This window comes from Leuresthes tenuis, unplaced genomic scaffold, assembly GCF_036924035.1.
Source record: "Leuresthes tenuis unplaced genomic scaffold, fLeuTen1.0.hap1 SCAF_5, whole genome shotgun sequence".
Taxonomy (NCBI): Eukaryota; Metazoa; Chordata; class Actinopteri; order Atheriniformes; family Atherinopsidae; genus Leuresthes; species Leuresthes tenuis.
In genome coordinates this window covers 380,395-404,047 of record NW_027325359.1, presented here as the reverse complement: position 1 = coordinate 404,047, position 23,653 = coordinate 380,395, and the positions used below count along the sequence as shown (strand labels likewise).

General features: G+C 41.3%; 2 protein-coding genes across 2 annotated transcripts; both read left to right on the top strand.

The window, feature by feature from the left end:
- The first annotated feature begins 700 nt into the window (after positions 1–700).
- rspry1 (ring finger and SPRY domain containing 1) lies at positions 701–18,255 on the top strand. The gene is made up of 15 exons (XM_072385375.1): positions 701–1,073; positions 4,666–5,247; positions 9,071–9,123; positions 10,645–10,757; positions 11,405–11,531; positions 11,735–11,793; positions 12,173–12,239; positions 13,121–13,252; positions 13,383–13,498; positions 13,589–13,732; positions 13,823–13,934; positions 14,237–14,339; positions 14,473–14,625; positions 15,855–15,959; positions 16,053–18,255. The coding sequence occupies exons 2-15, from the start codon at positions 4,856–4,858 to the stop codon at positions 16,147–16,149; spliced, it is 1,773 nt and encodes a 590-aa protein (XP_072241476.1). The 5' UTR covers positions 701–1,073; positions 4,666–4,855; the 3' UTR covers positions 16,150–18,255.
- A 310-nt stretch (positions 18,256–18,565) lies between these two features.
- arl2bp (ADP-ribosylation factor-like 2 binding protein) lies at positions 18,566–23,505 on the top strand. The gene is made up of 7 exons (XM_072385156.1): positions 18,566–18,662; positions 18,932–19,001; positions 20,648–20,709; positions 20,984–21,090; positions 21,192–21,277; positions 21,846–21,942; positions 22,931–23,505. The coding sequence occupies exons 1-7, from the start codon at positions 18,644–18,646 to the stop codon at positions 23,027–23,029; spliced, it is 540 nt and encodes a 179-aa protein (XP_072241257.1). The 5' UTR covers positions 18,566–18,643; the 3' UTR covers positions 23,030–23,505.
- Positions 23,506–23,653: the final 148 nt, after the last annotated feature.

The window sequence follows — 23,653 nt, the reverse complement described above, 5'->3', positions numbered from 1 at the left end:
GTTAATAAATATGGTCTCTTGACAACAATTGTCCTCAATTTCAACTTCTTTTAGACACTCATTTGTAAGTCGCTTTGGATAAAAGCGTCTGCTAAATACATAAACAGAAACTCTTGATCTAGATCTCTCTCTTTACATTTCTTAAAAGCTAGCTTTAATATAAAATATATCTATATTGTGGGATGATATCTTGTTCTCCTGGGATATCATTGGAACATGTATAGACTTAAGTTTTCAGTTATAAAACAACATCTTTTACAGGTACAATTCTGAATTTGAAACATGTTCTGCCTTTCTTTTGCTCTTGTTTTTATTCTGTGACTTTTGCAGATTGTAGTCTGACTTTTCCACGTAGTTTTTACAGCTTTCACCCAAGTTTGGTTAAAGTGTTGCAGAGGAGAAATTGTAGTTCATGCAATCTTACGAACACAACGCTCTTTTACCCTTTTCTTTCTTTCTTTAATTGTTTTATTTCATGGTAGGACCGATCATAAAGGGTGGCGAGATGGACACAAAACAAACGGGAAACTGTTTCTAGATTCAACAGGCTATAGATTAATCACGGATACTGAAAGAACGAGACAAGGGATTATTAGAGCAGAAAATAAGGTGACTTTCTTGTCTTTTTTTGGTAGAATTATTCAGACGCCCCCCTTCTTCCTCCCTCCTCTTTTACCTTCGCCTCCACATTCACAGCTGATGATGACCAACCTTTTAGCTGCCAACGCTACGGAACTTAGCACGCAGCTAGCGTAGTGGCAGCGTCGTTAAAATGTGTAACCATCTGTTAGCCGTGACTGTGCCGCTTTACAGTTCAGCATAGGTCTGTTGCGGAACATAGACGGGCTGTGTAGATGTATCCCAATACTACGCTGAGGTCTGAGTACCACGTTTACTTTGTTGCTATTCACTTGTGTTGTCTGACAGGGGAACCAAAGGTGTGTTTAGCTAGGCTAGCAGCTAGCACGTTAGCTCCAACACAACGTAACTGCTCAGTTCGCTCTGTGTTGTGTTAACTACTTCTGTCTGAATTGACAGCGTATTAATGCTGTTGCTGTTGAAGTGGGAGCACCGTGAGTATGCTTTTATGTTACAACTGAATCAGTATACAGCGATAGTTTAGTGACAAGTGCGAGTTAGTTAAACTTGGCTTTCTTTTGGTAACGGCACAGTACTGCTTTGTGGGTGGCTAGCTTGCTAGCCAGCTAACTAAAAAAAATCTGCTGTTTGTCAACATCACTGCAATGTGTCCTTATTGATAATTCTACACTGACCTCATTGTTGATGCACTGCTTATGCAAAACAATACTGTTGAAGACGAATGAGGACTATATTTTCCTTTTAGAGGTGTTAGTTTATTTTGTATTAATCAAGGTGTAAAAACTAATCCTTTATGTGGATATTTCCCTCTATCAGTACATTTGGACGATGTCGAAGGTCAAAAGATGGGAAACGGAACTGTTTTGTTAAGGACGTTTGTGACACTAAATTCTGTCGGTTGTGTAAAATCCTCACAACAGTAGCAAGTAGCTAAAACTGTCAATTAATGTGGTGTAGGATGTAATCTGTCCACACTTCCCCTGTCAGCTGGAGTAGATTTGAAGCATAAAATGCCACTAAACTGAATTACTCAAGTAAACTGCAAGTACTATGAAACTGTAATGAGTTACAGCACTTAAGCTAAATACTTTTTTACTTTTTGCTACTGATTGACAAACAATTTAAAAGAGGGAAACCTGCAAATCGTCTTTTTAGTAGTTTTCACCTGTTTATTCCTGACATATCTGTACATTTACCTGTTTATTCCTGACATATCTGGACATTTACCTGTTTATTCCTGACATATCTGTACATTTACCTGTTTATTCCTGACATATCTGGACATTTACCTGTTTATTCCTGACATATCTGGACTTTTACCTGTTTATTCCTGACATATCTGGACATTTACCTGTTTATTCCTGACATATCTGGACTTTTACCTGTTTATTCCTGACATATCTGGACATTTACCTGTTTATTCCTGACGTATCTGGACATTTACCTGTTTATTCCTGACGTATCTGGGCATTTACCTGTTTATTCCTGACATATCTGGACATTTAGCTGTTTATTCCTGATATATCTGGACATTTACCTGTTTATTCCTGACGTATCTGGACATTTACCTGTTTATTCCTGACGTATCTGGACATTTACCTGTTTATTCCTGACCTATCTGGACATTTACCTGTTTATTCCTGACATATCTGGACATTTACCTGTTTATTCCTGACGTATCTGGACATTTAGCTGTTTATTCCTGACGTATCTGGACATTTACCTGTTTATTCCTGACCTATCTGGACATTTACCTGTTTATTCCTGACATATCGTGACATTTACCTGTTTATTCCTGACCTATCTGGACATTTACCTGTTTATTCCTGACGTATCTGGACATTTAGCTGTTTATTCCTGACGTATCGGGACATTTAGCTGTTTATTCCTGACGTATCTGGACATTTACCTGTTTATTCCTGACATATCTGGACATTTACCTGTTTATTCCTGACATATCGTGACATTTACCTGTTTATTCCTGACCTATCTGGACATTTACCTGTTTATTCCTGACGTATCTGGACATTTAGCTGTTTATTCCTGACGTATCTGGACATTTACCTGTTTATTCCTGACCTATCTGGACATTTACCTGTTTATTCCTGACGTATCTGGACATTTACCTGTTTATTCCTGACGTATCGGGACATTTAGCTGTTTATTCCTGACGTATCTGGACATTTACCTGTTTATTCCTGACATATCTGGACATTTACCTGTTTATTCCTGACATATCGTGACATTTACCTGTTTATTCCTGACCTATCTGGACATTTACCTGTTTATTCCTGACGTATCTGGACATTTAGCTGTTTATTCCTGACGTATCTGGACATTTACCTGTTTATTCCTGACCTATCTGGACATTTACCTGTTTATTCCTGACGTATCTGGACATTTACCTGTTTATTCCTGACCTATCTGGACATTTACCTGTTTATTCCTGACGTATCAGGACATTTACCTGTTTATTCCTGACATATCAGGACATTTAGCTGTTTATTCCTGACGTATCTGGACATTTAGCTGTTTATTCCTGACATATCTGGACATTTACCTGTTTATTCCTGACGTATCTGGACATTTAGCTGTTTATTCCTGACGTATCTGGACATTTAGCTGTTTATTCCTGACATATCTGGACATTTACCTGTTTATTCCTGACGTATCTGGACATTTACCTGTTTATTCCTGACGTATCTGGACATTTACCTGTTTATTCCTGACGTATCTGGACATTTACCTGTTTATTCCTGACGTATCAGGACATTTACCTGTTTATTCCTGACCTATCTGGACATTTACCTGTTTATTCCTGACCTATCTGGACATTTACCTGTTTATTCCTGACCTATCTGGACATTTACCTGTTTATTCCTGACGTATCTGGACATTTACCTGTTTATTCCTGACATATCTGGACATTTACCTGTTTATTCCTGACATATCAGGACATTTAGCTGTTTATTCCTGACGTATCTGGACATTTAGCTGTTTATTCCTGACATATCTGGACATTTACCTGTTTATTCCTGACGTATCTGGACATTTAGCTGTTTATTCCTGACGTATCTGGACATTTACCTGTTTATTCCTGACGTATCTGGACATTTAGCTGTTTATTCCTGACATATCTGGACATTTACCTGTTTATTCCTGACGTATCTGGACATTTACCTGTTTATTCCTGACGTATCTGGACATTTACCTGTTTATTCCTGACGTATCTGGACATTTACCTGTTTATTCCTGACGTATCAGGACATTTACCTGTTTATTCCTGACGTATCAGGACATTTACCTGTTTATTCCTGACGTATCTGGACATTTACCTGTTTATTCCTGACATATCAGGACATTTACCTGTTTATTCCTGACCTATCTGGACATTTACCTGTTTATTCCTGACGTATCTGGACATTTACCTGTTTATTCCTGACATATCAGGACATTTAGCTGTTTATTCCTGACGTATCTGGACATTTAGCTGTTTATTCCTGACATATCTGGACATTTACCTGTTTATTCCTGACGTATCTGGACATTTAGCTGTTTATTCCTGACGTATCTGGACATTTACCTGTTTATTCCTGACGTATCTGGACATTTAGCTGTTTATTCCTGACATATCTGGACATTTACCTGTTTATTCCTGACGTATCTGGACATTTACCTGTTTATTCCTGACGTATCTGGACATTTACCTGTTTATTCCTGACGTATCTGGACATTTACCTGTTTATTCCTGACGTATCAGGACATTTACCTGTTTATTCCTGACGTATCAGGACATTTACCTGTTTATTCCTGACATATCTGGACATTTACCTGTTTATTCCTGACATATCTGGACATTTACCTGTTTATTCCTGACGTATCGGGACTTTTACCTCTTTATTCCTGACGTATTTATCTCAGCGGGTGAATCATTCCAGCAGGTTTTAACAGCAAACTGATGCCGAAACACAATCCGGTGTTGCACAATGTAATTTCCAGCTCTGACAGACTTAACCCCTGAGGCAGAGTTTCACATTTTCTGTTCTCTTTCTGTTGCTTTTACAGCTATGCGAGCCCTAGATGAGAGCTTGACCTGAACCTGGGGTTGCAGCACCTGACCCCCACTGATCCGTTTAACCAGCCAAACATTGTTACTCCCAAGCAAATCTCCTCTTGGCAACATTATGATAATTTATGTTGACCCCACACAGCCGACAGGGACAAGAATCCCCCAAAACCAACTTCTCCAAATGATATGATAGTAGCTGCCTGGATCGCTTTCTGTGCCTGCAGGAGCCTTGCACAGGTTCTGCTCTTCCTCTCCTCCTCAAACTCCCTTCCTCCATTCTGGGAGGCCCTTGCTAGTGTGGTCTCCGGCACCGGAACCATGGGTAACAGCTGTGTGTGCCGGGAGGATAGCGACTTGGAGGACCATCATCATGGGTCGTCGAGGGCGACTCGAGGGCAAGCCAGACGAGTGGATCAGAGCACAGCTGTTGATGCCGGAGAGGCGCGAAGCAGTCGGCCAAGAGACCCGGTGAGGCCGCCACGCAGAGGGCGAGGGCCGCATGAGCCCAGGCGGAAGAAGCAGAATGTGGATGGCCTGGTGCTGGACACGCTGGCTGTCATCAGGACGCTTGTAGACAAGTAAGTCTGTTCAGGAAATGAACGATTCAAGAGTGAAAATGGGTCGAATAATCAGTTTATGAATGAAAGTCTGGTGGATTTATGTATTCTATCTCTCTCTCTGTGCTGTCCTTTTAAGACACAATATCATTCCCTTTGGTTCATGTTACTGCAGTGGTGTTTGGCTTATTATATCATGTTTTATTTGTGCTTATGTTTGTTTGTTTATGTTTGTTTGTTTATGTTTGTTCGTTTATGTTTGTTCGTTCATGTTTGCTTGTTTGTTTAGGTTTATGTTTGTTTGTTTATAGTTATGTTTGTTTGTTTGTTTATGTTTATGTTTGTTTGCTTGTTTATGTTTGTTTATTTATGGTTACGTTTGTTTGTTTATGTTTATGTTTGTTTGTTTATGTTAGTTTATTTATGTTTATGTTTGTTTGTTTGTTTATTTATGGTTACGTTTGTTTGCTTGTTTATGTTTGTTTATTTATGGCATATTCATGCCCCTCTCAGACATTTTCACTTCAGAAACACACCAGTAACAGAAAACACTAGCATCTTTGTTGCTTGAGGTCGTCTTTTTGTACTTTTAGATGAGTAATTGTTACATTTTCAAGGAAACCACGATTCCTTGAAGCCAGATTTAATCTGCAGAATATCACGAGTAAAGTGCCTCAAGCAGCAGCTGAAGGCGTAGAGTCATTACCTCTGGCTTTACAGCAGCTAAACTTTCAAGAGAAAACTTTATGCTGCTCTCTTTCCTGTTACATTTCCTTTTTTAATGCAGTTTTAATGAGTTGCTGTAATGATTTAGCTAAATTTGTGTCGCCTGTGCTGATGCTGGATCTTCCTTTTCTGTTTTTTCATTATCTCCAAAGAAAAGCTCTTCACCTTGGAACAATATAACGCATTTATGATGACTTTTTGGTACTTTTTGGATGACATTATCCTAAATGTGTTAACCTGAGCCCATGTAATTTGGTGATTATTTGTTTGAATGCAGCAGTCGGGTCGTATTCTCTGACTTTCATTGTGCTTTTATACCTCTGTGTCATTTTGTTGTTTAAAGCAGTTTCAGCTTAAGTTCCTTTCAAAGTCCTTAAGTCACAAGACTATTGGCTTTTTGTCCCTGAAACATGATTTTGCAGATTTTTCTTGAGGTGAAAGTCGATGCAGCCATTATGCAGTTAAAAGAAAACCTTCAACACTTACATAGGTTCGATTAGCAGTGTTTTCTCACACAGATCAGCTATAATTTAAATCTTTAGAAGAATAAATGGTGAACTGAGGAGACACCAGGCCCAGAAGTTGACCCACTGGCTTCTCAAGTAGGCAATTAGTGAGTGCAGATGAGAGAAGGTGTTAAATATTAAAGCTCATTTCTACCTTAATGTCAACTTGATGCCAGATGTGTGACTGGAGTAAGTTCATGCTTCATAGGGCTGCATGCTGAAGACTTGTGACTATCCCACACAGTTCTGTTGGGCTTTCTGCTCTAAAACTCTCAGAATAAGCAGGCAGATGACTGTCACACACAGTTCTGTTGGGCTTTCTGCTCTAAAACTCTCAGAATAAGCAGGCAGATGACTGTCCCACACAGTTCTGTTGGGCTTTCTGCTCTAAAACTCTCAGAATAAGCAGGCAGATGACTGTCTCACACAGTTCTGTTGGGCTTTCTGCTCTAAAACTCTCAGAATAAGCAGGCAGATGACTGTCCCACACAGTTCTGTTGGGCTTTCTGCTCTAAAACTCTCAGAATAAGCAGGCAGATGACTGTCTCACACAGTTCTGTTGGGCTTTCTGCTTTGAAACTCTCAGAATAAGCAGGCAGATGACTGTCCCACACAGTTCTGTTGGGCTTTCTGCTCTAAAACTCTCAGAATAAGCAGGCAGATGACTGTCTCACACAGTTCTGTTGGGCTTTCTGCTTTGAAACTCTCAGAATAAGCAGGCAGATGACTGTCACACACAGTTCTGTTGGGCTTTCTGCTCTAAAACTCTCAGAATAAGCAGGCAGATGACTGTCTCACACAGTTCTGTTGGGCTTTCTGCTTTGAAACTCTCAGAATAAGCAGGCAGATGACTGTCCCACACAGTTCTGTTGGGCTTTCTGCTCTAAAACTCTTAGAATAAGCAGGCAGATGACTGTCCCACACAGTTCTGTTGGGCTTTCTGCTCTAAAACTCTCAGAATAAGCAGGCAGATGACTGTCCCACACAGTTCTGTTGGGCTTTCTGCTCTAAAACTCTCAGAATAAGCAGGCAGATGACTGTCCCACACAGTTCTGTTGGGCTTTCTGCTTTAAAACTCTCAGAATAAGCAGGCAGATGACTGTCCCACACAGTTCTGTTGGGCTTTCTGCTCTAAAACTCTCAGAATAAGCAGGCAGATGACTGTCCCACACAGTTCTGTTGGGTTTTCTGCTTTGAAACTCTCAGAATAAGCAGGCAGATGACTGTCCCACACAGTTCTGTTGGGCTTTCTGCTTTGAAACTGTCAGAATAAGCAGGCAGATGACTGTCCCACACAGTTCTGTTGGGCTTTCTGCTTTGAAACTGTCAGAATAAGCAGGCAGATGACTGTCCCACACAGTTCTGTTGGGCTTTCTGCTCTAAAACTCTCAGAATAAGCAGGCAGATGACTGTCCCACACAGTTCTGTTGGGTTTTCTGCTTTGAAACTCTCAGAATAAGCAGGCAGATGACTGTCCCACACAGTTCTGTTGGGCTTTCTGCTTTGAAACTGTCAGAATAAGCAGGCAGATGACTGTCCCACACAGTTCTGTTGGGCTTTCTGCTTTGAAACTGTCAGAATAAGCAGGCAGATGACTGTCCCACACAGTTCTGTTGGGCTTTCTGCTTTGAAACTGTCAGAATAAGCAGGCAGATGACTGTCCCACACAGTTCTGTTGGGCTTTCTGCTCTAAAACTCTCAGAATAAGCAGGCAGATGACTGTCCCACACAGTTCTGTTGGGCTTTCTGCTCTAAAACTCTCAGAATAAGCAGGCAGATGACTGTCCCACACAGTTCTGTTGGGCTTTCTGCTCTAAAACTCTCAGAATAAGCAGGCAGATGACTGTCCCACACAGTTCTGTTGGGCTTTCTGCTCTAAAACTCTCAGAATAAGCAGGCAGAAAATGGAAAAAACTGACCATAAGTTGCAATTTGATCCAGCTCGCTCCAGAAATGTCTACCTTTGCCAACCTTCAGTTTAACTCTTTATGAGATGAATTTTACATCAGTATGAATTAAAATCTCAATATTCATTTAAAGGAATAAGATGATGTTGTGTTTTAACCAGATGTTAAAGTGTTAAAGTGGTTAGATTTGATTTCTCACACAGTAAAGATGTGCCTTTCCATCACTGTTGATACAGTTTGAGTATGTACTGTCATAACTCTTTATGAGACTGTAAATTTTGTGATGATACATGAATTTTACATCAGTATGAATTCAAATCTCAATATTAATTTTAAGATTTCACACAAAGGAATGAGATGATGTTGTTTTAACCAGATGTTAAAGTGTTAAAGTGGTTAGATTTGATTTCTCTCACAGTAACAGTCACAGTATTGGTGGTTTTCAGGCCATAACAAGCAGCAGTAACAGCAGCGTGCACGTCTGTCACCGTGCGCTTGCCTCAGCCTTTCCACAGCATTCATTACTGAACATGACTAAACACATAAGGCTGGGAATCAGGTTTTTGCAACACCACTGATGCATAAATCACAGTCATAACCACTCTTTTTACTGGAAAACATGCAGAAAAACAGATAAATCTGACATTCGGGTGAAGTGACTCAGCTTTTATAATGTTCTGTGCAATCTGTGCTTCTCTGTTTCAGCGACCAAGAGCCGCCTTACTCCATGATCACCCTGCATGAGATGGCAGAGACGGGTAACTTTAACACCGAGAGCGTTGACCTCAGAGCCAAAAGTCTCTTAGTGAACTCACAAAGCAACGAAACGCACAAAAGTGCTTCTGATGTGTTTAATCACAAATTATCAAGGGGATCTGTGAGTTCCACAGACTGGGGATAGTTCCAGGATTGGGGCTTGTTGAAATGTGAAGTGAAAGTAGGACTGGAAGCGGTTCAGGATTTTTAGTTTTCTTATAACTGGATAGTTTGACGCCTTATTGGCACCAGTTGGACTCCTGTAAGATTTCCTTCTCAACACCTGTGATGCAGTCTGTGTCTGCATAAAAATATGCTGTTGAAATGCTTCCTTGTTTCGCTTTGATCTGGTTTCTTTCTGCACATTGCTTAGAAGAGTTGGCTTTAAGTTTGGTGCATCCAAGGCCAACATTATCAGTGCTACCTGAAGCTTTTGTTGGCTTAGGAATAAGGAGCGTTAAGTGGCTGAAAGCTAATCGCTAATCGTAGCTTGACCATCTCAGAATATTGTCTGGACTTTCCCACATCCAGATAATCTCACCCGATACAGATAAGATGGAAACTTCAGTTTTTGAATCATGCAGGATTAAAAACATTGAAAGATCCCTCATAAAGGAGATGGTTGGATTCGAGAGGCTTACATGAAGCAGAAGAAGAGGCAGAAACATCTCCGGCCTGCTGCTGTTACAGTTTGGATCACGACTTACACGATATGCATGATGGGTAAACTGCTCCATATTATGAAGGGATTAAATGTTAGAATATTTCCACGTTTGTGCAGCAAGTGAAGGAAGCTTTGATGGTTTCTTCTGTGCATTTTGGATGTGTTGTGCCTGGGATTTCTTTTGCACCTCGATGCCCTGAAGCTGGGCGCGTTTTCACACTTTCAGACTTTGAATTCCCGTGTTTCGGCCTTGTGTCACGGATGGATGGCGTTTGACGCTCACGGGGCACAGCGTTGTGTGGCCTGACAGCAGCCAGGTTGGGCATTGACTTGCAGACGCCGAACCTCGAAGGTAGCCAAGCAGCAAGTCAGTCAGTCAAGCAGCAATTCACTTTCAGTTTGAGCTGCAGCGTTGCATTATTCAGAGGCCTGTTGGCTCGCATCAGAGAGCGAGAAGGAGAGGGTTATTATTTTTAAAGAGTCCCCTTAATGGACAGGAATCTGCATCAAGCTGCTCACAAAGTCAGGAGCTAAAGAAGTCGGGATAGTTCACTTTCTGTCAGTTATCTGGTGTTATTATCACAGCAACATGTGAAGAACATAAACAGGTAAAATGTAAAGAAAGCATTTATATGGAAGAAATAAAAGTGTCACAGAATTATGAAGAATCCACGGAGGCTTTTGTCAAAAACTTGTCTTTTTAAATGGTTTTAGTTTTAAGAACTGTGAGAAATCCTTTTTTAAAGCACTTAAATACAACCTTGTTATTAAAATGAAAGCTTTCTTAATGTCTTCTGGAGCCAGGCACAGTTTGTTGTGAGTTTCCTTGTGAACTCAGTCCTGTTTCTCTCTCCCTTAGATGACGGTTGGTTGGAGGTTGTGCAGTCTTTGATACGAGTGATCCCCCTGGATGATCCTCTGGGCCCTGCGGTCATCACACTTTTACTGGATGAGTGCCCTCTCCCAACCAAGGTCTGCCCTTTAACCCCTGGGAACCTCCCGTTTTTGTATTCTGATGCCTGTGTTTGAACTCGAGCTGTTTCTCCTCCTTCCTCACAAACTAACTCATCCAGTTTTAGTTCAGCCTGGAAGAATAATGAGTTCCACTGTCTGCATTTTCTTTAACTCTAGATGCAAACATGCGGTTCTTTCATGCATTACAAGATAAACAGCTTCTGTTTTGTGTGCTTTTCATCTTTTAAGAGGGTTTTAAACCCCTTAACCCTTAAAACACGAGCGTGTTAACACTGATATCCTGCTCTCCTGGCCTTTGCTTTCCGCTCTCTCCCCAGCTGATTTATTTATTTCGGTTTAATTTTGGCACAAAGCAGGATGACCCACCTTCCCGACTGACACTCTGAGCAGAATAAACCTTGATTCAATTCTCCTCACTGCCGTTTCACATGAATCTTTGAGATTTTATTGGATTCTGGTGACCTTATTCAGCTCTGAGACAGGCATGCTGCACAGTGCACTTCAGGTTAGGACTTGAATGCGGGCCGACTGCAGGGAGGACTTCCTCCTCCTCAGTTTAACCACTTGACTTTACTCCTATGTGCACAGCCTCTTCCATCAGAATCATGCATGAATACTTTACCGTGTCCGTGTTTTCTCTCCAGGACGCTCTCCAGAAGCTCTCTGACATGTTGATGCTGAGCTCGGCTGTTGCACGACAGGATGCTCTGAACCCTGCTAAACACAGAAACACCACAGCTGTCCTGGGATGCCTGGCTGAGAAACTGGCAGGTACAGTCCACATTTACAGCTTCCACACATGCAGTTTGGTTGTAATAAAGCTACCAGGTTAGATTAGCTTTGTGCAGTGAGTCTGCTTTCCTGTAATCAAGGCCAGGAACACACTGATGTTTATACCTTTTGTCTTTATGTGTTATAGCAACTTCTTCTTTGAATAAATAGTCTTTTTCTGTCATTTTACATCTGTTTTGTAGGTCCTGCCAGTATTGGATTGTTGAGCCCTGGAACCCTTGAGTATCTCCTCGAGAGTCTGGTGAGCAAACACTGATGCCTGGTTTCTAACTGAGGGATATGTTGCATCCATTTTAAAACTTTAGACCTTCTGAGGCATTATGTGCTCATTTGATGAGATGACAGCTCGAGTTTTTCAGCTGTGTAATCGGCAAAAAAACGTGCAAGTGCAGCTTTAAAGGTTGGATTTACCTGAAATGCATGAATGCTGCTAACTTTACCAGATTGATTGGCTCCAAACAATATTGGTGAAAAGGGTTAAATTGAATAGATATGAGCTTCAGTTTTCTTTTTCCCAGCTGATATTTCTTTGTTTGTCTCACTGTGAAATGAGAAGGGTCCACAGACTGATTTATACCATTTATTCCTGCTTTTTTTTTGGTTTATCCCTCGGCCTCCAGAGCTCTGAGGCCCACCCGACTGTCATGCTGTTTGCTCTCATCGCTCTGGAGAAGTTCTCCCAGACAAGTAGGTTCACGACTCAGCTTGTTATTTACCGTTTCCACGGCAGCAAGTCTTTAGTGTTACTCTCTCTCACTTTTCTTATACTTGTGTTGCAATTGTACTTGGTTGTGGGTGGAATATAAATGATGAAGTTTGTGTGTTCAGTCAGAAAAAGCACAAGTATTTGAACGTCTTAGCATCCCCACAACTGCAGCTCTTGTGGGATACTCTCGGTCTGCAGTGGTTGGGATCAACCAAAGTTCTCCAGGGAAGGCTGGCCCATACTAACCAGTCCAAAAGAAGAACTTCTGTTGCTCACATTGCTGAAAAAGCTCATTCTGCATCCATGCATTGGGAAGAACTGAAGCCTGCAGGCGTGCCACAGCAGGGGCTCCTTTCAGCAGGATAAAGGCACCTCGCCACCCTGCAGAAATGGTTCAGGAAAGAGTTGAGGAACACAGCAACAGTTTGATGTGTTGACTTGGCCTCCAGGTTCTGTGTAAGGCCTGACTGCCTGATCCGTGCAGGCCTCACCTCGCAGCTTACAGGGCTTAAAGGATCTGCTGCTGAGGCCTTGCTGTGAGGTCCCACTGCAGAGGTTTAGTGGAGGCCGTGTCTCAGTGGGTCAGGACTGTTCAGGCTCAGCTCATAATGTTGCTGCTGATTGACGAGTGCTTTTATGTCATTTCTTTGATTTAATCAGCTCGGTTTTCAGTACAGACCACTGAAGACTTGTTATTTACAGCGCTGTGGTGGGACATGATCTGTGGAGTCTCTTTATTTGTGCCTGAATGCCTGCTGTGCCGTGAGGAGTAAACACAGAAGCTGCTACTGCTGACATGCTTCTGATGCCAAGCCTCCTCCGAGTCTGTTTCCTGTTCACAACTGAGTCTTCCTGCTTTCAGGCGAGAACAAACTGACTGTGTCTGAGTCGTCTATCAGCAATCGGCTCTCTGTCCTGGAGTCCTGGGCAGACCATCCCGACTATCTGAAGAGGCAGGTTGGCTTTTGTTCACAGTGGAGCCTTGACAACCTGTGTGAGTAGATGTCCATTTTAACCAAGCCTGTGCACCACTGGGCTTAAAGAAAGTCCTTTTTTTATATTCGGTGCATCTTTGAGCCTCTTAGTGACAGAAAGTGATGTTTCTCCTGTTTTCTTCTGCCCAGTCTTAAAGGAGGGTCGTCAGTTTACTTATGAGAAAGTTAACCTCACCAATATCAATGCCATGCTCAACAGCAACGATGTCAGCGAATACCTCAAAATCTCCCCAACTGGGCTGGAGGTAAGTCTGCGTTCAGCTGCAGCCTTTCTAGCATGAAGGCTTTGATAATAATAATAAAATAACATTTCTACTCTCTCTTTTGCTCTTCAGGCACGATGTGATGCCTCCTCTTTTGAGAGTGTGCGCTGTACGTTCTGCGTGGATTCGGGTGTTTGGTACTATGAGGTGACAGTTATCACATCTGGGGTGATGCAGATCGGCTGGGCCACCAAGGACAGCAAGTTCCTGAACCACGTAGGCACCAGGGTTTTTACTGCTCTGCTGATCCACTTTTTATCCCGACTGTGCTGCTTATTCACAGGCACCTTCTCCCTTCTCCCACAGGAGGGGTATGGCATAGGAGACGATGAATATTCATGTGCGTACGATGGCTGCAGGCAGCTCATCTGGTACAACGCTCGCAGTAAACCTCATTCTCACCCCTGCTGGAAGGAGGGTAGGTGCTACTTATCCATGCACCTGCAAACTTACAGCTTCATGTAGTTTTCTTCATTTTTTTTCCCCAAGAAATTCAGAAATCATGTGCGTCAGCTGGAAAAAAGAGGGGGGGACACCTGATTTTAAATGTTGGACCCATTTGGTTTCATAATGCACTGTTTTTGAGTGTTTTTGGGATGTAAACATCCACCTTCTCTCAGCACCAGCAGCCAAGCCTCGACTTAACTCCCACGTGGAGTGAAAATAGTTCTGACAACATGCCGGTGCCTCATTCTTTTTTCATTTATGCGTCCTCTTCAGGAGATGCCATTGGCTTCCTGTTGGACCTCAGCAAAAAGCAGATGATCTTTTATCTTAATGGACACCCGCTGCCTCCAGAGAAACAGGTCTTCTCATCAGCCACGTAGGTTCAGGCACACAGAAACCACTTCTGCCACTCGCTGTGTGGGTTGAGAAGCTCTTTTATTCATCGTCTCCTTTTCGTCTGTCCTCATTTCCACCTCCGCTTCTCTTCTGCTGTGCCTCCCTCTTTTCAGGTCTGGCTTCTTCGCGGCAGCCAGCTTCATGTCATACCAGCAGTGCGAGTTCAACTTTGGGGCCAAGCCTTTCCGTCACCCCCCTTCTGTCAAGTTCAGCACCTTCAACGACTTCGCCTCGCTGCTGCCCAGTGAGAAGATCATCCTGCCGAGGTAAGAGCAGAAAGGCAGGCTGTGATCTGCTGTCTTACCCAACTGTCCTCTGCCTGGTGACTCATGTGTTTGAACACAGTGTTCGGTGCGTAGGTGTGGCAGCAATCATCAGACATGACTCATCATTTCACGTTGCAGCACTTTTCCTGGTTAGATAAAGGTTGACAGTTTAAAATCACATCAAACCTTTCTCAGGGTCATTGGTAGTTATGGTTTTATTCACTCATTTCCCAGCTGTGTGATAAATGATTCTGTACCAGCAGAACCTTGTTCTTTGTAATTGGATCGTTACGTCTCTAACTAAATAAATAAATAATAAATGCTGGATAGTGATATATGATTGCCACCTTCCATGTGGGAGATCTGGGTTTAAATCCCCTGCATCACTCCAGTAGGGGTCCTTAGGCAAGGCCCCCTTACCCTACCTGTAAGTTGCTTTGGATAAAAGAATCTGCTAAATGCAGGAACAGAAAGATAAATATCAAGAAAACCTGAACGCTCTAATTATTAACCCCTCAGAGGTTTTGCTGAAGTGTGTGTATTTATTTATTTATGGATTTAACTGGTTTACCTTTTGTGATCAATCTGAAATAGGAAAAGAAGTTAAAGCGTTTCACTCGCTCTACTTAGTGCGCTTTGAGCTGAGAATTTTGAGTAAACGAAGGGATTATTTTTGCAATAAAACCATGAAGAACAGAATCCTTTTTTAGAACATATTTGTTAAAGAACTGATTGTGAACTGATACTAACAGGACAGTTACCCTGTGAGTGCTATACATCTGTATCAGTTTGTTAAAGATTTGATTTTTAATTGGTAACTGGAATAAAAATGTATTAAAATAAACAGACCTTCTGTCATTTTAAGCAGTTCAGTGATTAAATACCAGGTGATAAGTAGTTAAATTACTGCAGATGAATTGTGAAACTCTTGCTTTAAATAATCAGACGCATTTTTTCCTCCATCCTGCAAACGTCAGCAGCAGCAATGTAAGGTTCAATTTCATGCCACAACCTTCTGAAACTCACAAAATAAAGTCCCACCACCTGAAGGAATTGCATGAATTAGACTGAATAATCTGGATTTTGACTAAAGTGACCCGGTGCTGAAGTTTTCTTGACGCCACCTCTGTCTTCCTGTGAATTTTTTGGATGTATGCATCGGTTTCCAGGCGTTTTGTTGTGCCGTAATGCATCGTTGGAAACCTCTTTGCTCTGTGTGTGTTTCCCAGACACCGGCGTCTGGCCTTACTGAAGCAGGTTAGCATCCGAGACAACTGCTGCACGCTGTGTTGTGACGTGATGGCCGACACAGAGCTGCGGCCCTGTGGACATGGGTACGTGACTGCAGCTTGTCCCACTGAGTCCTGTCTGGCATCTTCTATGAAAGGATGATGAGATTTTCCTGTCTTTCTCCTACCTTCTTGCAGCGGTATGTGTATGGAGTGTGCCTTACAGTTGGAGACGTGTCCTCTGTGCCGCCAAGACATCCAGACGCGTGTCAGACTCATCGCACATGTCTCCTGACACACTTTCTGCCCTTCCTCCTTTAAAGAGAGACACACAAGGCCTACAGGTTCCTCCACTTCCTCTTATCCCTTCTCACCCAACAGGACTGCGAGGAAGGTGCCACAATTTTGCGATGACAGCAGAGCAGTAAGTTCTGGTCAGAGGAGGCGGCGATGGAGGGCTCCAGAGAATAAAGACAGGAGATGTGAGGAGGAGGAACTCATTTGCCTAAATCTCCTCTTTTGTATCCTTCTGACAACTCGTAGCAGAAGCTGCGCCAAGAATCAACAACTTTCTACTAACATTTTCCAGACAAAAAGCGTGGAAGCAGAGACGATTCGCCCAGATTACAGACCCAACCAACTTCTCATTTGTGTAAAATTATAATGTAACATCCTCCCAGATCTGAGGATTCCCACTGCGCATTCAGTCAAGAGGCTCCTTCTATTTAATCCCATCGCCATCGTGCACGTGTCTGCATTTGTTAGGGCTGGGTGCACAAAACGCAGCCTGTGTTAGTACAGTATTAAACCCAAGGTACTGATAAATCTAAGATGTCTCATTTTCTTGTTTTTGGCTATAGATATATGCGAAGTATTGTACTCTCAAGGTAGCATTTCCACTCTTCTCCAGGACCTATATTTGGGCAGCTTTACTGTCTGTATTGATTTGTAGCCCACAATTTCAGTTTCTTAGAGGTAACGCTGTCAGGGAAAATATCAGATTTTGCTATTGAAAAGTTGAAAAGATGTTTAAAATCAATCAGCTGTCTTAAATGAGCGAAGTTAACGTGACGTTATTAATGTTAAACAACCGGAAAAGGAGAAAGCTACGCTCTTCAGTGTGTATTGGACTGATTTTCATTGTGATCCTTCTGCTTTCTGTGCTTGGTCTTGCCTCAGATGTTGGTCTTTCTTCAGTCTAAATCATTTAAAGCAGCAAACAGGGATTCAGACTCGCATAAATTTCATGTGTAACAGATACCAAATTCAGAGTTTTATATTTAGATGTTAAATTTCCACCTGGATTTATTTACCTGGCATTCTTCGGTGCTAATGATTTGGCAGCAGTCTGTAATTTAGCTCCACGGCGAGTAGAGCTAAATGTCAGGGGTTGCATTAGTAACTATGTCTTAATTTTTTTGTTTGACAAACACATGCGTCTGAGTAAAGATGGCGATTTTCAGTCCTCGAGATGTGATTGAATTTTTTCTTACAAATCAGGAGTTGTTGACTGGAAGTACTGTTATTTTGTTGTTTTTTTTTTTCTCTCCTTCAGACTGACATTGTTTTATGAACTGAGTCGAACAGTAAATCGCTTGAAGCAAATGTGAAATGTTTTAGTTGTTTTTCCTCTCTTTTCAGGGTCATCCTTAAAGTTTGTATGATATTAGGCTCTGATTTGGCGAAGGAAAACGTGACAAATCAGGAAAAATATTCAAAAAGCACCACATCAGTGATGTTATGTGGGCTTTATTTTTTTACTGAGGGATTTCTTCCATACACTTTTTGTTTTTTCAGTTGACTGGGTCAGACTGAGAACATCTGATTTCCCTCTTCGTGCTCTGAACACGACGTGCGCCCCTTTCACAGCTCCTCCATCTTTTCCACTCTGTCTGCAGCCTTGTGTTTTCTGTTTATTCTTTACTTGAAGCATCTCTGGGTTTACTGAACTGTATTTTGGAAACGGGTGACAAAACTAATGTATGAGAGATCGTGATTCAGAAAAAGTGTTTGTACAAGTTGAGCTCAATTGCTTTTGAAATTTCAACTCTGAATAATTATAGATGTATCACTATTTATCAAAGAGTCCCTTCTCAGCCAAATAGCATGAGCAGAATATATGAAATCATTCAGATTATACTCTGAAATAACACGCATATCTCAGTTCAACAGATGACTGGTCAACGTTGTTACCTTGTATTTCCTGGAGCACCTTACACAGAGAGACACAAGTTGTGTCTGTGGTTGGAGATGAAGTTCAGGATTGTAAAGAATAAGTTGTGAGTTGTATTTAAAACTTCTATAAAGGAAATATGCCCCAGAGTTCCCAAAGATGTGATTTATTGAATTGTTGTTTCCTTATTTTTTTTTGTGATATTTGTAATAAATGTATGTTAATGTGGTTCTTTTGTTTGACCGCTTGGTGCAATTTTTAATGCTTTGTCTCACACTCGAGTGATAATGGGAGCCACTGACTTGATAACAAAAGGTGTGGAAATGTTAACACATACCTTGAAATAACTGCTGATAGTTGTATTTTAAGTATCAAAGACATTAAAGGTTACATTTAAGCTATTTAAGTGATGCTCCAGCATCATAAACTCAAAAGTCCTCGTAATATAACGGATTTGAGTTTTGTATCATTGATCGTTGTCAGATAGGAACCAAAGCGCAGTTATTTTGTTCTACCGGACGGGACATAATGCGGCACATGTAATCGCTGTTTCCCTGGCAACAACTTTACGTTCGCTTTTAAGCATCCAACGACTTAACCTTTTAATTGTTACGATATGGACGTCCAGGAAAGAAGTAAGTGACTCTGTGTAGCTTAAGAAATGTGTAAATATTTAAAATAGGAAAATCTATCCGATAGCTCGCGTTTAATTGAATAAAATCAGGAAACGTTAGCAAGCCCGTCACTAGCAGCGACACCTAAGAAACGTTATTATTCAGCAACGACGGAAGAAGTAAATTTAGCCTGACTGAGTGGTTGGTGCTGGAGTGTTAATATAACCTGTATTGTTTAATGTAAGCCGTTTTATTTTAGAGCTCCGGTGTTGTCTCTTCTCTCTCAACAGGTGTCCAAAGCTGTGCGGAAAACATCGTGGAAATGGTCGATGTCAACGAAGAACTCTTTGCTGCCTCCAGGTGAGTTTTCCGGTGCTGCTTTTGAGCACTTTGGGGTGAGTCCAGGTCTGTTGACCATATTATCTTCCTGTAGCTTTAATGCTTTAAGGCTTTAATGTTTTAAGGCATTCTCATTATAGTTTTCCTGTTTCTCTTTATTATTATTATTCCGTACGCTTTTTACACTTAACTAGTCCTACAATCTTTCACTGATTTCTACTAATTTGGTATCAAAACGTTCAGCTCGTTCAGGAGATTACGGCTTTTACTTCTGGTGTTTATAACTTTTATACTTTTTTAACTATTTAACTTGTATTTAAATTTCCCCGTCATTCAAATGAATGGGAAATGCTTTAAACTCTTCCTCCTCTTTCCAACCTAACCTGCAACATACGTTCAGCTAGAGACACCATTCAAACTTTAAAATGTCCACAAGACATTCAGCTATTACCAAATGATTCAGCTTTTTAAAATATTAAGCCAATTTTGAAATATGACAGTTTAAAAAACACGAAATTTTTGCTCCTTGATTTTTATGAATGAGAAGATTAGAGTGGCAGACTGATCATTTTCAGCTTTTTCTGATATTCAAACAAATTCCTCTAACTTTCATGCTGTTTAACTCAGACAAACAAATTATACCTTAAAATGTAGGTACACTTGTCCTCTTTCAGCTGATGTAACTACTAAAGAGCTCACATTTACAGAATTTCAGCTATGAGCCTTGAAGCCAGAGAAACCTTTCAATTTCTCTCACTAACTCCAATGGAAACTTGGTCTGACACCAGAGACAGGTTCAACTGTGTTCAACTAGCTGCCGTTTAAATTTTTTTCACTCCATTGAAATAAAAACTACATTGCCGCGTTCCTCCAAGCCTTCTGCTTCTTACGGTCTTCAAATTATTTTCCTCGCTCTTCCGGTTTTCTCACAGGAGGTCATAGTATCCAAAAAAGCCATTTCTGCAGGTTAATCCGTGAAGCCGCAGCTGTTTACAAACATTCCTGTCACTGATGACGTCACTGATGACATCACTGATGACATCACTCTTCCACTCCCTGCTGTATATTACACTGAAGCCATTTTAACTATTAATCACTTGATTTCTGCTAAATTTTCACTATTTTCAGCTTTTTGAGCATGTTAAACTAATCCCATTCAACTTAAAAAGAATTCTCACTTTTATCTAGTTTACAGCCATTTAAGCTTTTGCCCAATCAAAATGAATACCGGGTATTGATAAGGTATTGGAACTTATTTTCCTATCGGGCCTTTCAAGACTTAGTTATCCATCCATTTTCTATAGCTGCTTACTGCAGTTCAGGGTCGTGGGGGGTGAGAGCCGGGGTCACCAGTCCATCACACCTTGATAAACAACCATCCACACTCACCCTTACGGTCAGTTTAGAGACACCAATGAACCTAACATGCATGTTTTTGGATGGTGGGAGGAAGCCAGAGTACCCGGAGAGAACAGTGTGGACATACAAACTCCACCCTGCAGGGTTTTATGGTGTCCTGGGGCTCAGTAAAGGCACCTCACACCACCAGTATCACTTAAACTCCTCATATTGGTACAGATTATTTTCTGGGTGGGTTAAATACTCCGCTACAGACTCAGATAGCAGCTAGACTTTGATTAGACTTTGTTTCTGCTTTCTCTGTTCAGTTCCTCAGCTGCAGACACGGCTTTCGATGCCGTTATTGGCTGCATAGAAGACATCATCATGGGTAGGATTACTGATTATTTCAGTCCTGCTACTAGGTGTGAGTAAACTACAATTTCCTTGCATGTATTATGCAGATTAATTAAGATTTGGGTTCAGAATAACTGAATCTGAGGCATGTGAAGGAAAATAAAGCACATTAAGTTAGAAATGCACGGCACAGAAAATGCTTCTATAGTAAATATAAAATACATATTTTCATTAAATTAATAGACAGCATAGAAATCTTCAGTGTGTCACCGGTAAATAGTGAAGTTATGCATTATTCCACATCTTAGAGGAAGAGTTCCAGCAGCTTCAGCAGGGTTTCATGGACAAACACTACCTGGAGTTCGATGACTCCGATGAGAACAAGCTCTGCTACACTCCCATCTTTAACGAATACGTGAGTGGCTGACCATCCCAACCAGCTCCAGTTATGCACCTTCTAGTCTTTAAAATGTCTCCTACAGTGAGGAGGTAAATGTGAAGGCTTGGCTTGTGCAGGTAGAGCTGCTGGAGAAACACCTGGAGCAGCATCTGATGGAGAGGATCGTCGGCTTCAACATGAACACCTTCATCGAGCTTCTCATGTAAGCTGTGACAACACAAGCTGTTTCCCTCTCCGAACACCTCAGTCATATAGATTTATTTAGTGAGACAAAATGGTGTCATTGACGGCCGCTGATTGGTTTATGCACCTGTTGCTCACGAGAAGTGTTATTTCCCAAGTGGCCACTAGGGGGCACACATTCACAGAAAATGAAATTGCGTCCATTTGAATAGTGTTTTTCACTTATTATTCACTTATTTTCACAATTAGGAAGGTTCCTAATGGGGGGAAATCACCCATAAATACCTAAATGGGAGCCACAATGAGAGCTGGTTGAATTTTTATCCTTACATGCTAAGGAAATAAGCTTTAATGCTTCTTTTATTAGCTTCTTTAGCAAAGAAACACTGGAGTCCTTTCGAAGATTGAAGGAGATAATTCTGTCCAACAAAATCTTTTGGCCTGAACAGTTAAAGTGACATTCAACTGTTTTCATGCTGATGGGATGTATGTAGTACAGCTGCCATGAAACAACATGATAACAAAGCACAGGGGGCTGTATTTAATGCACGGTTTGTAGAATTTCCTCTTGTCTCCTTCCTCTGCAGGCAGCACAAAGACGAAGTCTCGGGGGACATCTTTGACATGCTGCTGACGTTCACAGACTTCATGGCCTTCAAAGAGATGTTTCTAGAATACAGAGCTGTGAGTATACGGTTAAAAGATGACACAAGTCTGAGTCTGATAGGTTAGTTTCTTTGTTATACGTCAGCCTGAGATCAATCTTGAGTAATTATTGGCTGAATTAAGCTGATATCGAACCAATAAAACTGTAATTATTGGTTCTATTTGATCACCACTTTAACCCAGACACATTAAACTGAGTTCCTGTCCTGCATGATACCAAAAGAAGGTTTTTAGACTCTTTTTCATCTTATATTAACTGCTTGTTTTTCTTAATTTAAACACAATACTTCATAAACATATAACTTGAGTGTATTTTGATGGACTCTGACACTCTGGTCCCATCGATGGTCGTCTTCTATAACTTGGCTGGAGCTCAGAGACGCCTAATATCTGATTAACTGGACCTGCAGTAAGGCACAGAGCTGTGTTTGTACAAATGAAAACCTACACATTAGATACAGAAAACTGTCCACTGAAGAAGCTTCATGTCTGGCACAGATCTGAGAAAGAATACAGGAACATTTAAGTTCTTTATTACGCTCAGATGGAGGTAGCTGGCTAACAGCAGGCTTTATGGGTCTGTTTGCCCAGTTAAATGAAACAATTGGGGCAAAAAAAAGTATCAAAAAGACGACTGAATGAGCCAAATTCACAAGGACTTCTTGGAGATAACAGAAGTTGTGCATCATGCAATTATTCAGGTCAGCAGATGGAGGCCTTTCCTCTGTAAGACCTCGAAGGTTGAGCTATTTGTTTTCAAACTGGGACGTTTTTCTGCAGCAGGAACTGTGAGGCTAACGTATGAAACCGTCCTGAACCTAAATGTTTCCAAAGTTCTGCTCCTGCTGCCACCAGAAGACCTTCAACCGGCACAAAGTGACGGGTCTGAAGGCCTCAGAACATCCCAGAAACCTGTTTCTGTGCAGGAATGAGGGTCTAAGAGCTTTCACTGCATGTGTGTGTCGTACTTTGGTCTAATTCTGGCTGCTTTAACCTTTCTCTCCAGTCCAAAGAAGGCCGGGGGCTGGACCTGAGTCAGGGGCTGGTGGTCACATCTCTGATCCCTGCAGGCTGCAAACACGCCGGCGCCACTCACAGCCAGTGAGTTACGGTCCGGATCCGAGCCGCTGTGCAGTTATTACTGTCAGATGAAAGGTTTTAGGCTTTTTCTAAGAAACATCCAAACAATTCCATATAAAAACAACATTTGTTCAACTGGGATTTGCACGAGACTCGGTGTGAATCCTGACTTTCATCCTCTGAGTCGCCTGTAATCCAATAATAAGACTTTTCCTTCTTTCCTTTTGGTGCATCGAAGCACATCAACAAATCCCTTTAAAGCAGGTTTAAAATCTCTTTTTGTCAATAGTAGAATTAATATATGGAATATGGACCTTTAATGTAAATATTCTGCTTATATATGTGTCTAAAATTACTTTTCAGTCCCGTGTCAAGGTGGTTTTTTTTACTGTAACTTTGCATATTTCATTCTTTTAAAACGGTTTACGTCAGCGGTGAAATGCTGTTTTTGTCATGATGTTTGTAAAGAAAAATAATTTTCCAATAAACAAATAAAATCCTCACATTGAAGCCTTTTATCTTTTCATTAGGAGGGCCTGAAATCTGTTGGGAGCCGGACTCCATCCTCCATCAAAAACCCTACAAACGAGCCTTTTAAATGCTTTTAATCGATATTTTCATCACTTTGTCACACTGGGAGTCAATGATT

Bases quoted from the DNA above. Each gene is read 5' to 3' on its own strand.
- rspry1 (XM_072385375.1), top strand. From the start codon at position 4,856: ATGATAGTAGCTGCCTGGATCGCTTTCTGTGCCTGCAGGAGCCTTGCA. The intron at 5,248-9,070 runs GTAAGTCTGTTC...TCTCTGTTTCAG, and splicing joins ATCAGGACGCTTGTAGACAA to CGACCAAGAGCCGCCTTACT. The intron at 14,340-14,472 runs GTAGGTTCAGGC...CCCTCTTTTCAG, and splicing joins CAGGTCTTCTCATCAGCCAC to GTCTGGCTTCTTCGCGGCAG.
- arl2bp (XM_072385156.1), top strand. The intron at 19,002-20,647 runs GTGAGTTTTCCG...TTCTCTGTTCAG, and splicing joins GAACTCTTTGCTGCCTCCAG to TTCCTCAGCTGCAGACACGG. The intron at 21,943-22,930 runs GTGAGTATACGG...CTTTCTCTCCAG, and splicing joins TGTTTCTAGAATACAGAGCT to TCCAAAGAAGGCCGGGGGCT.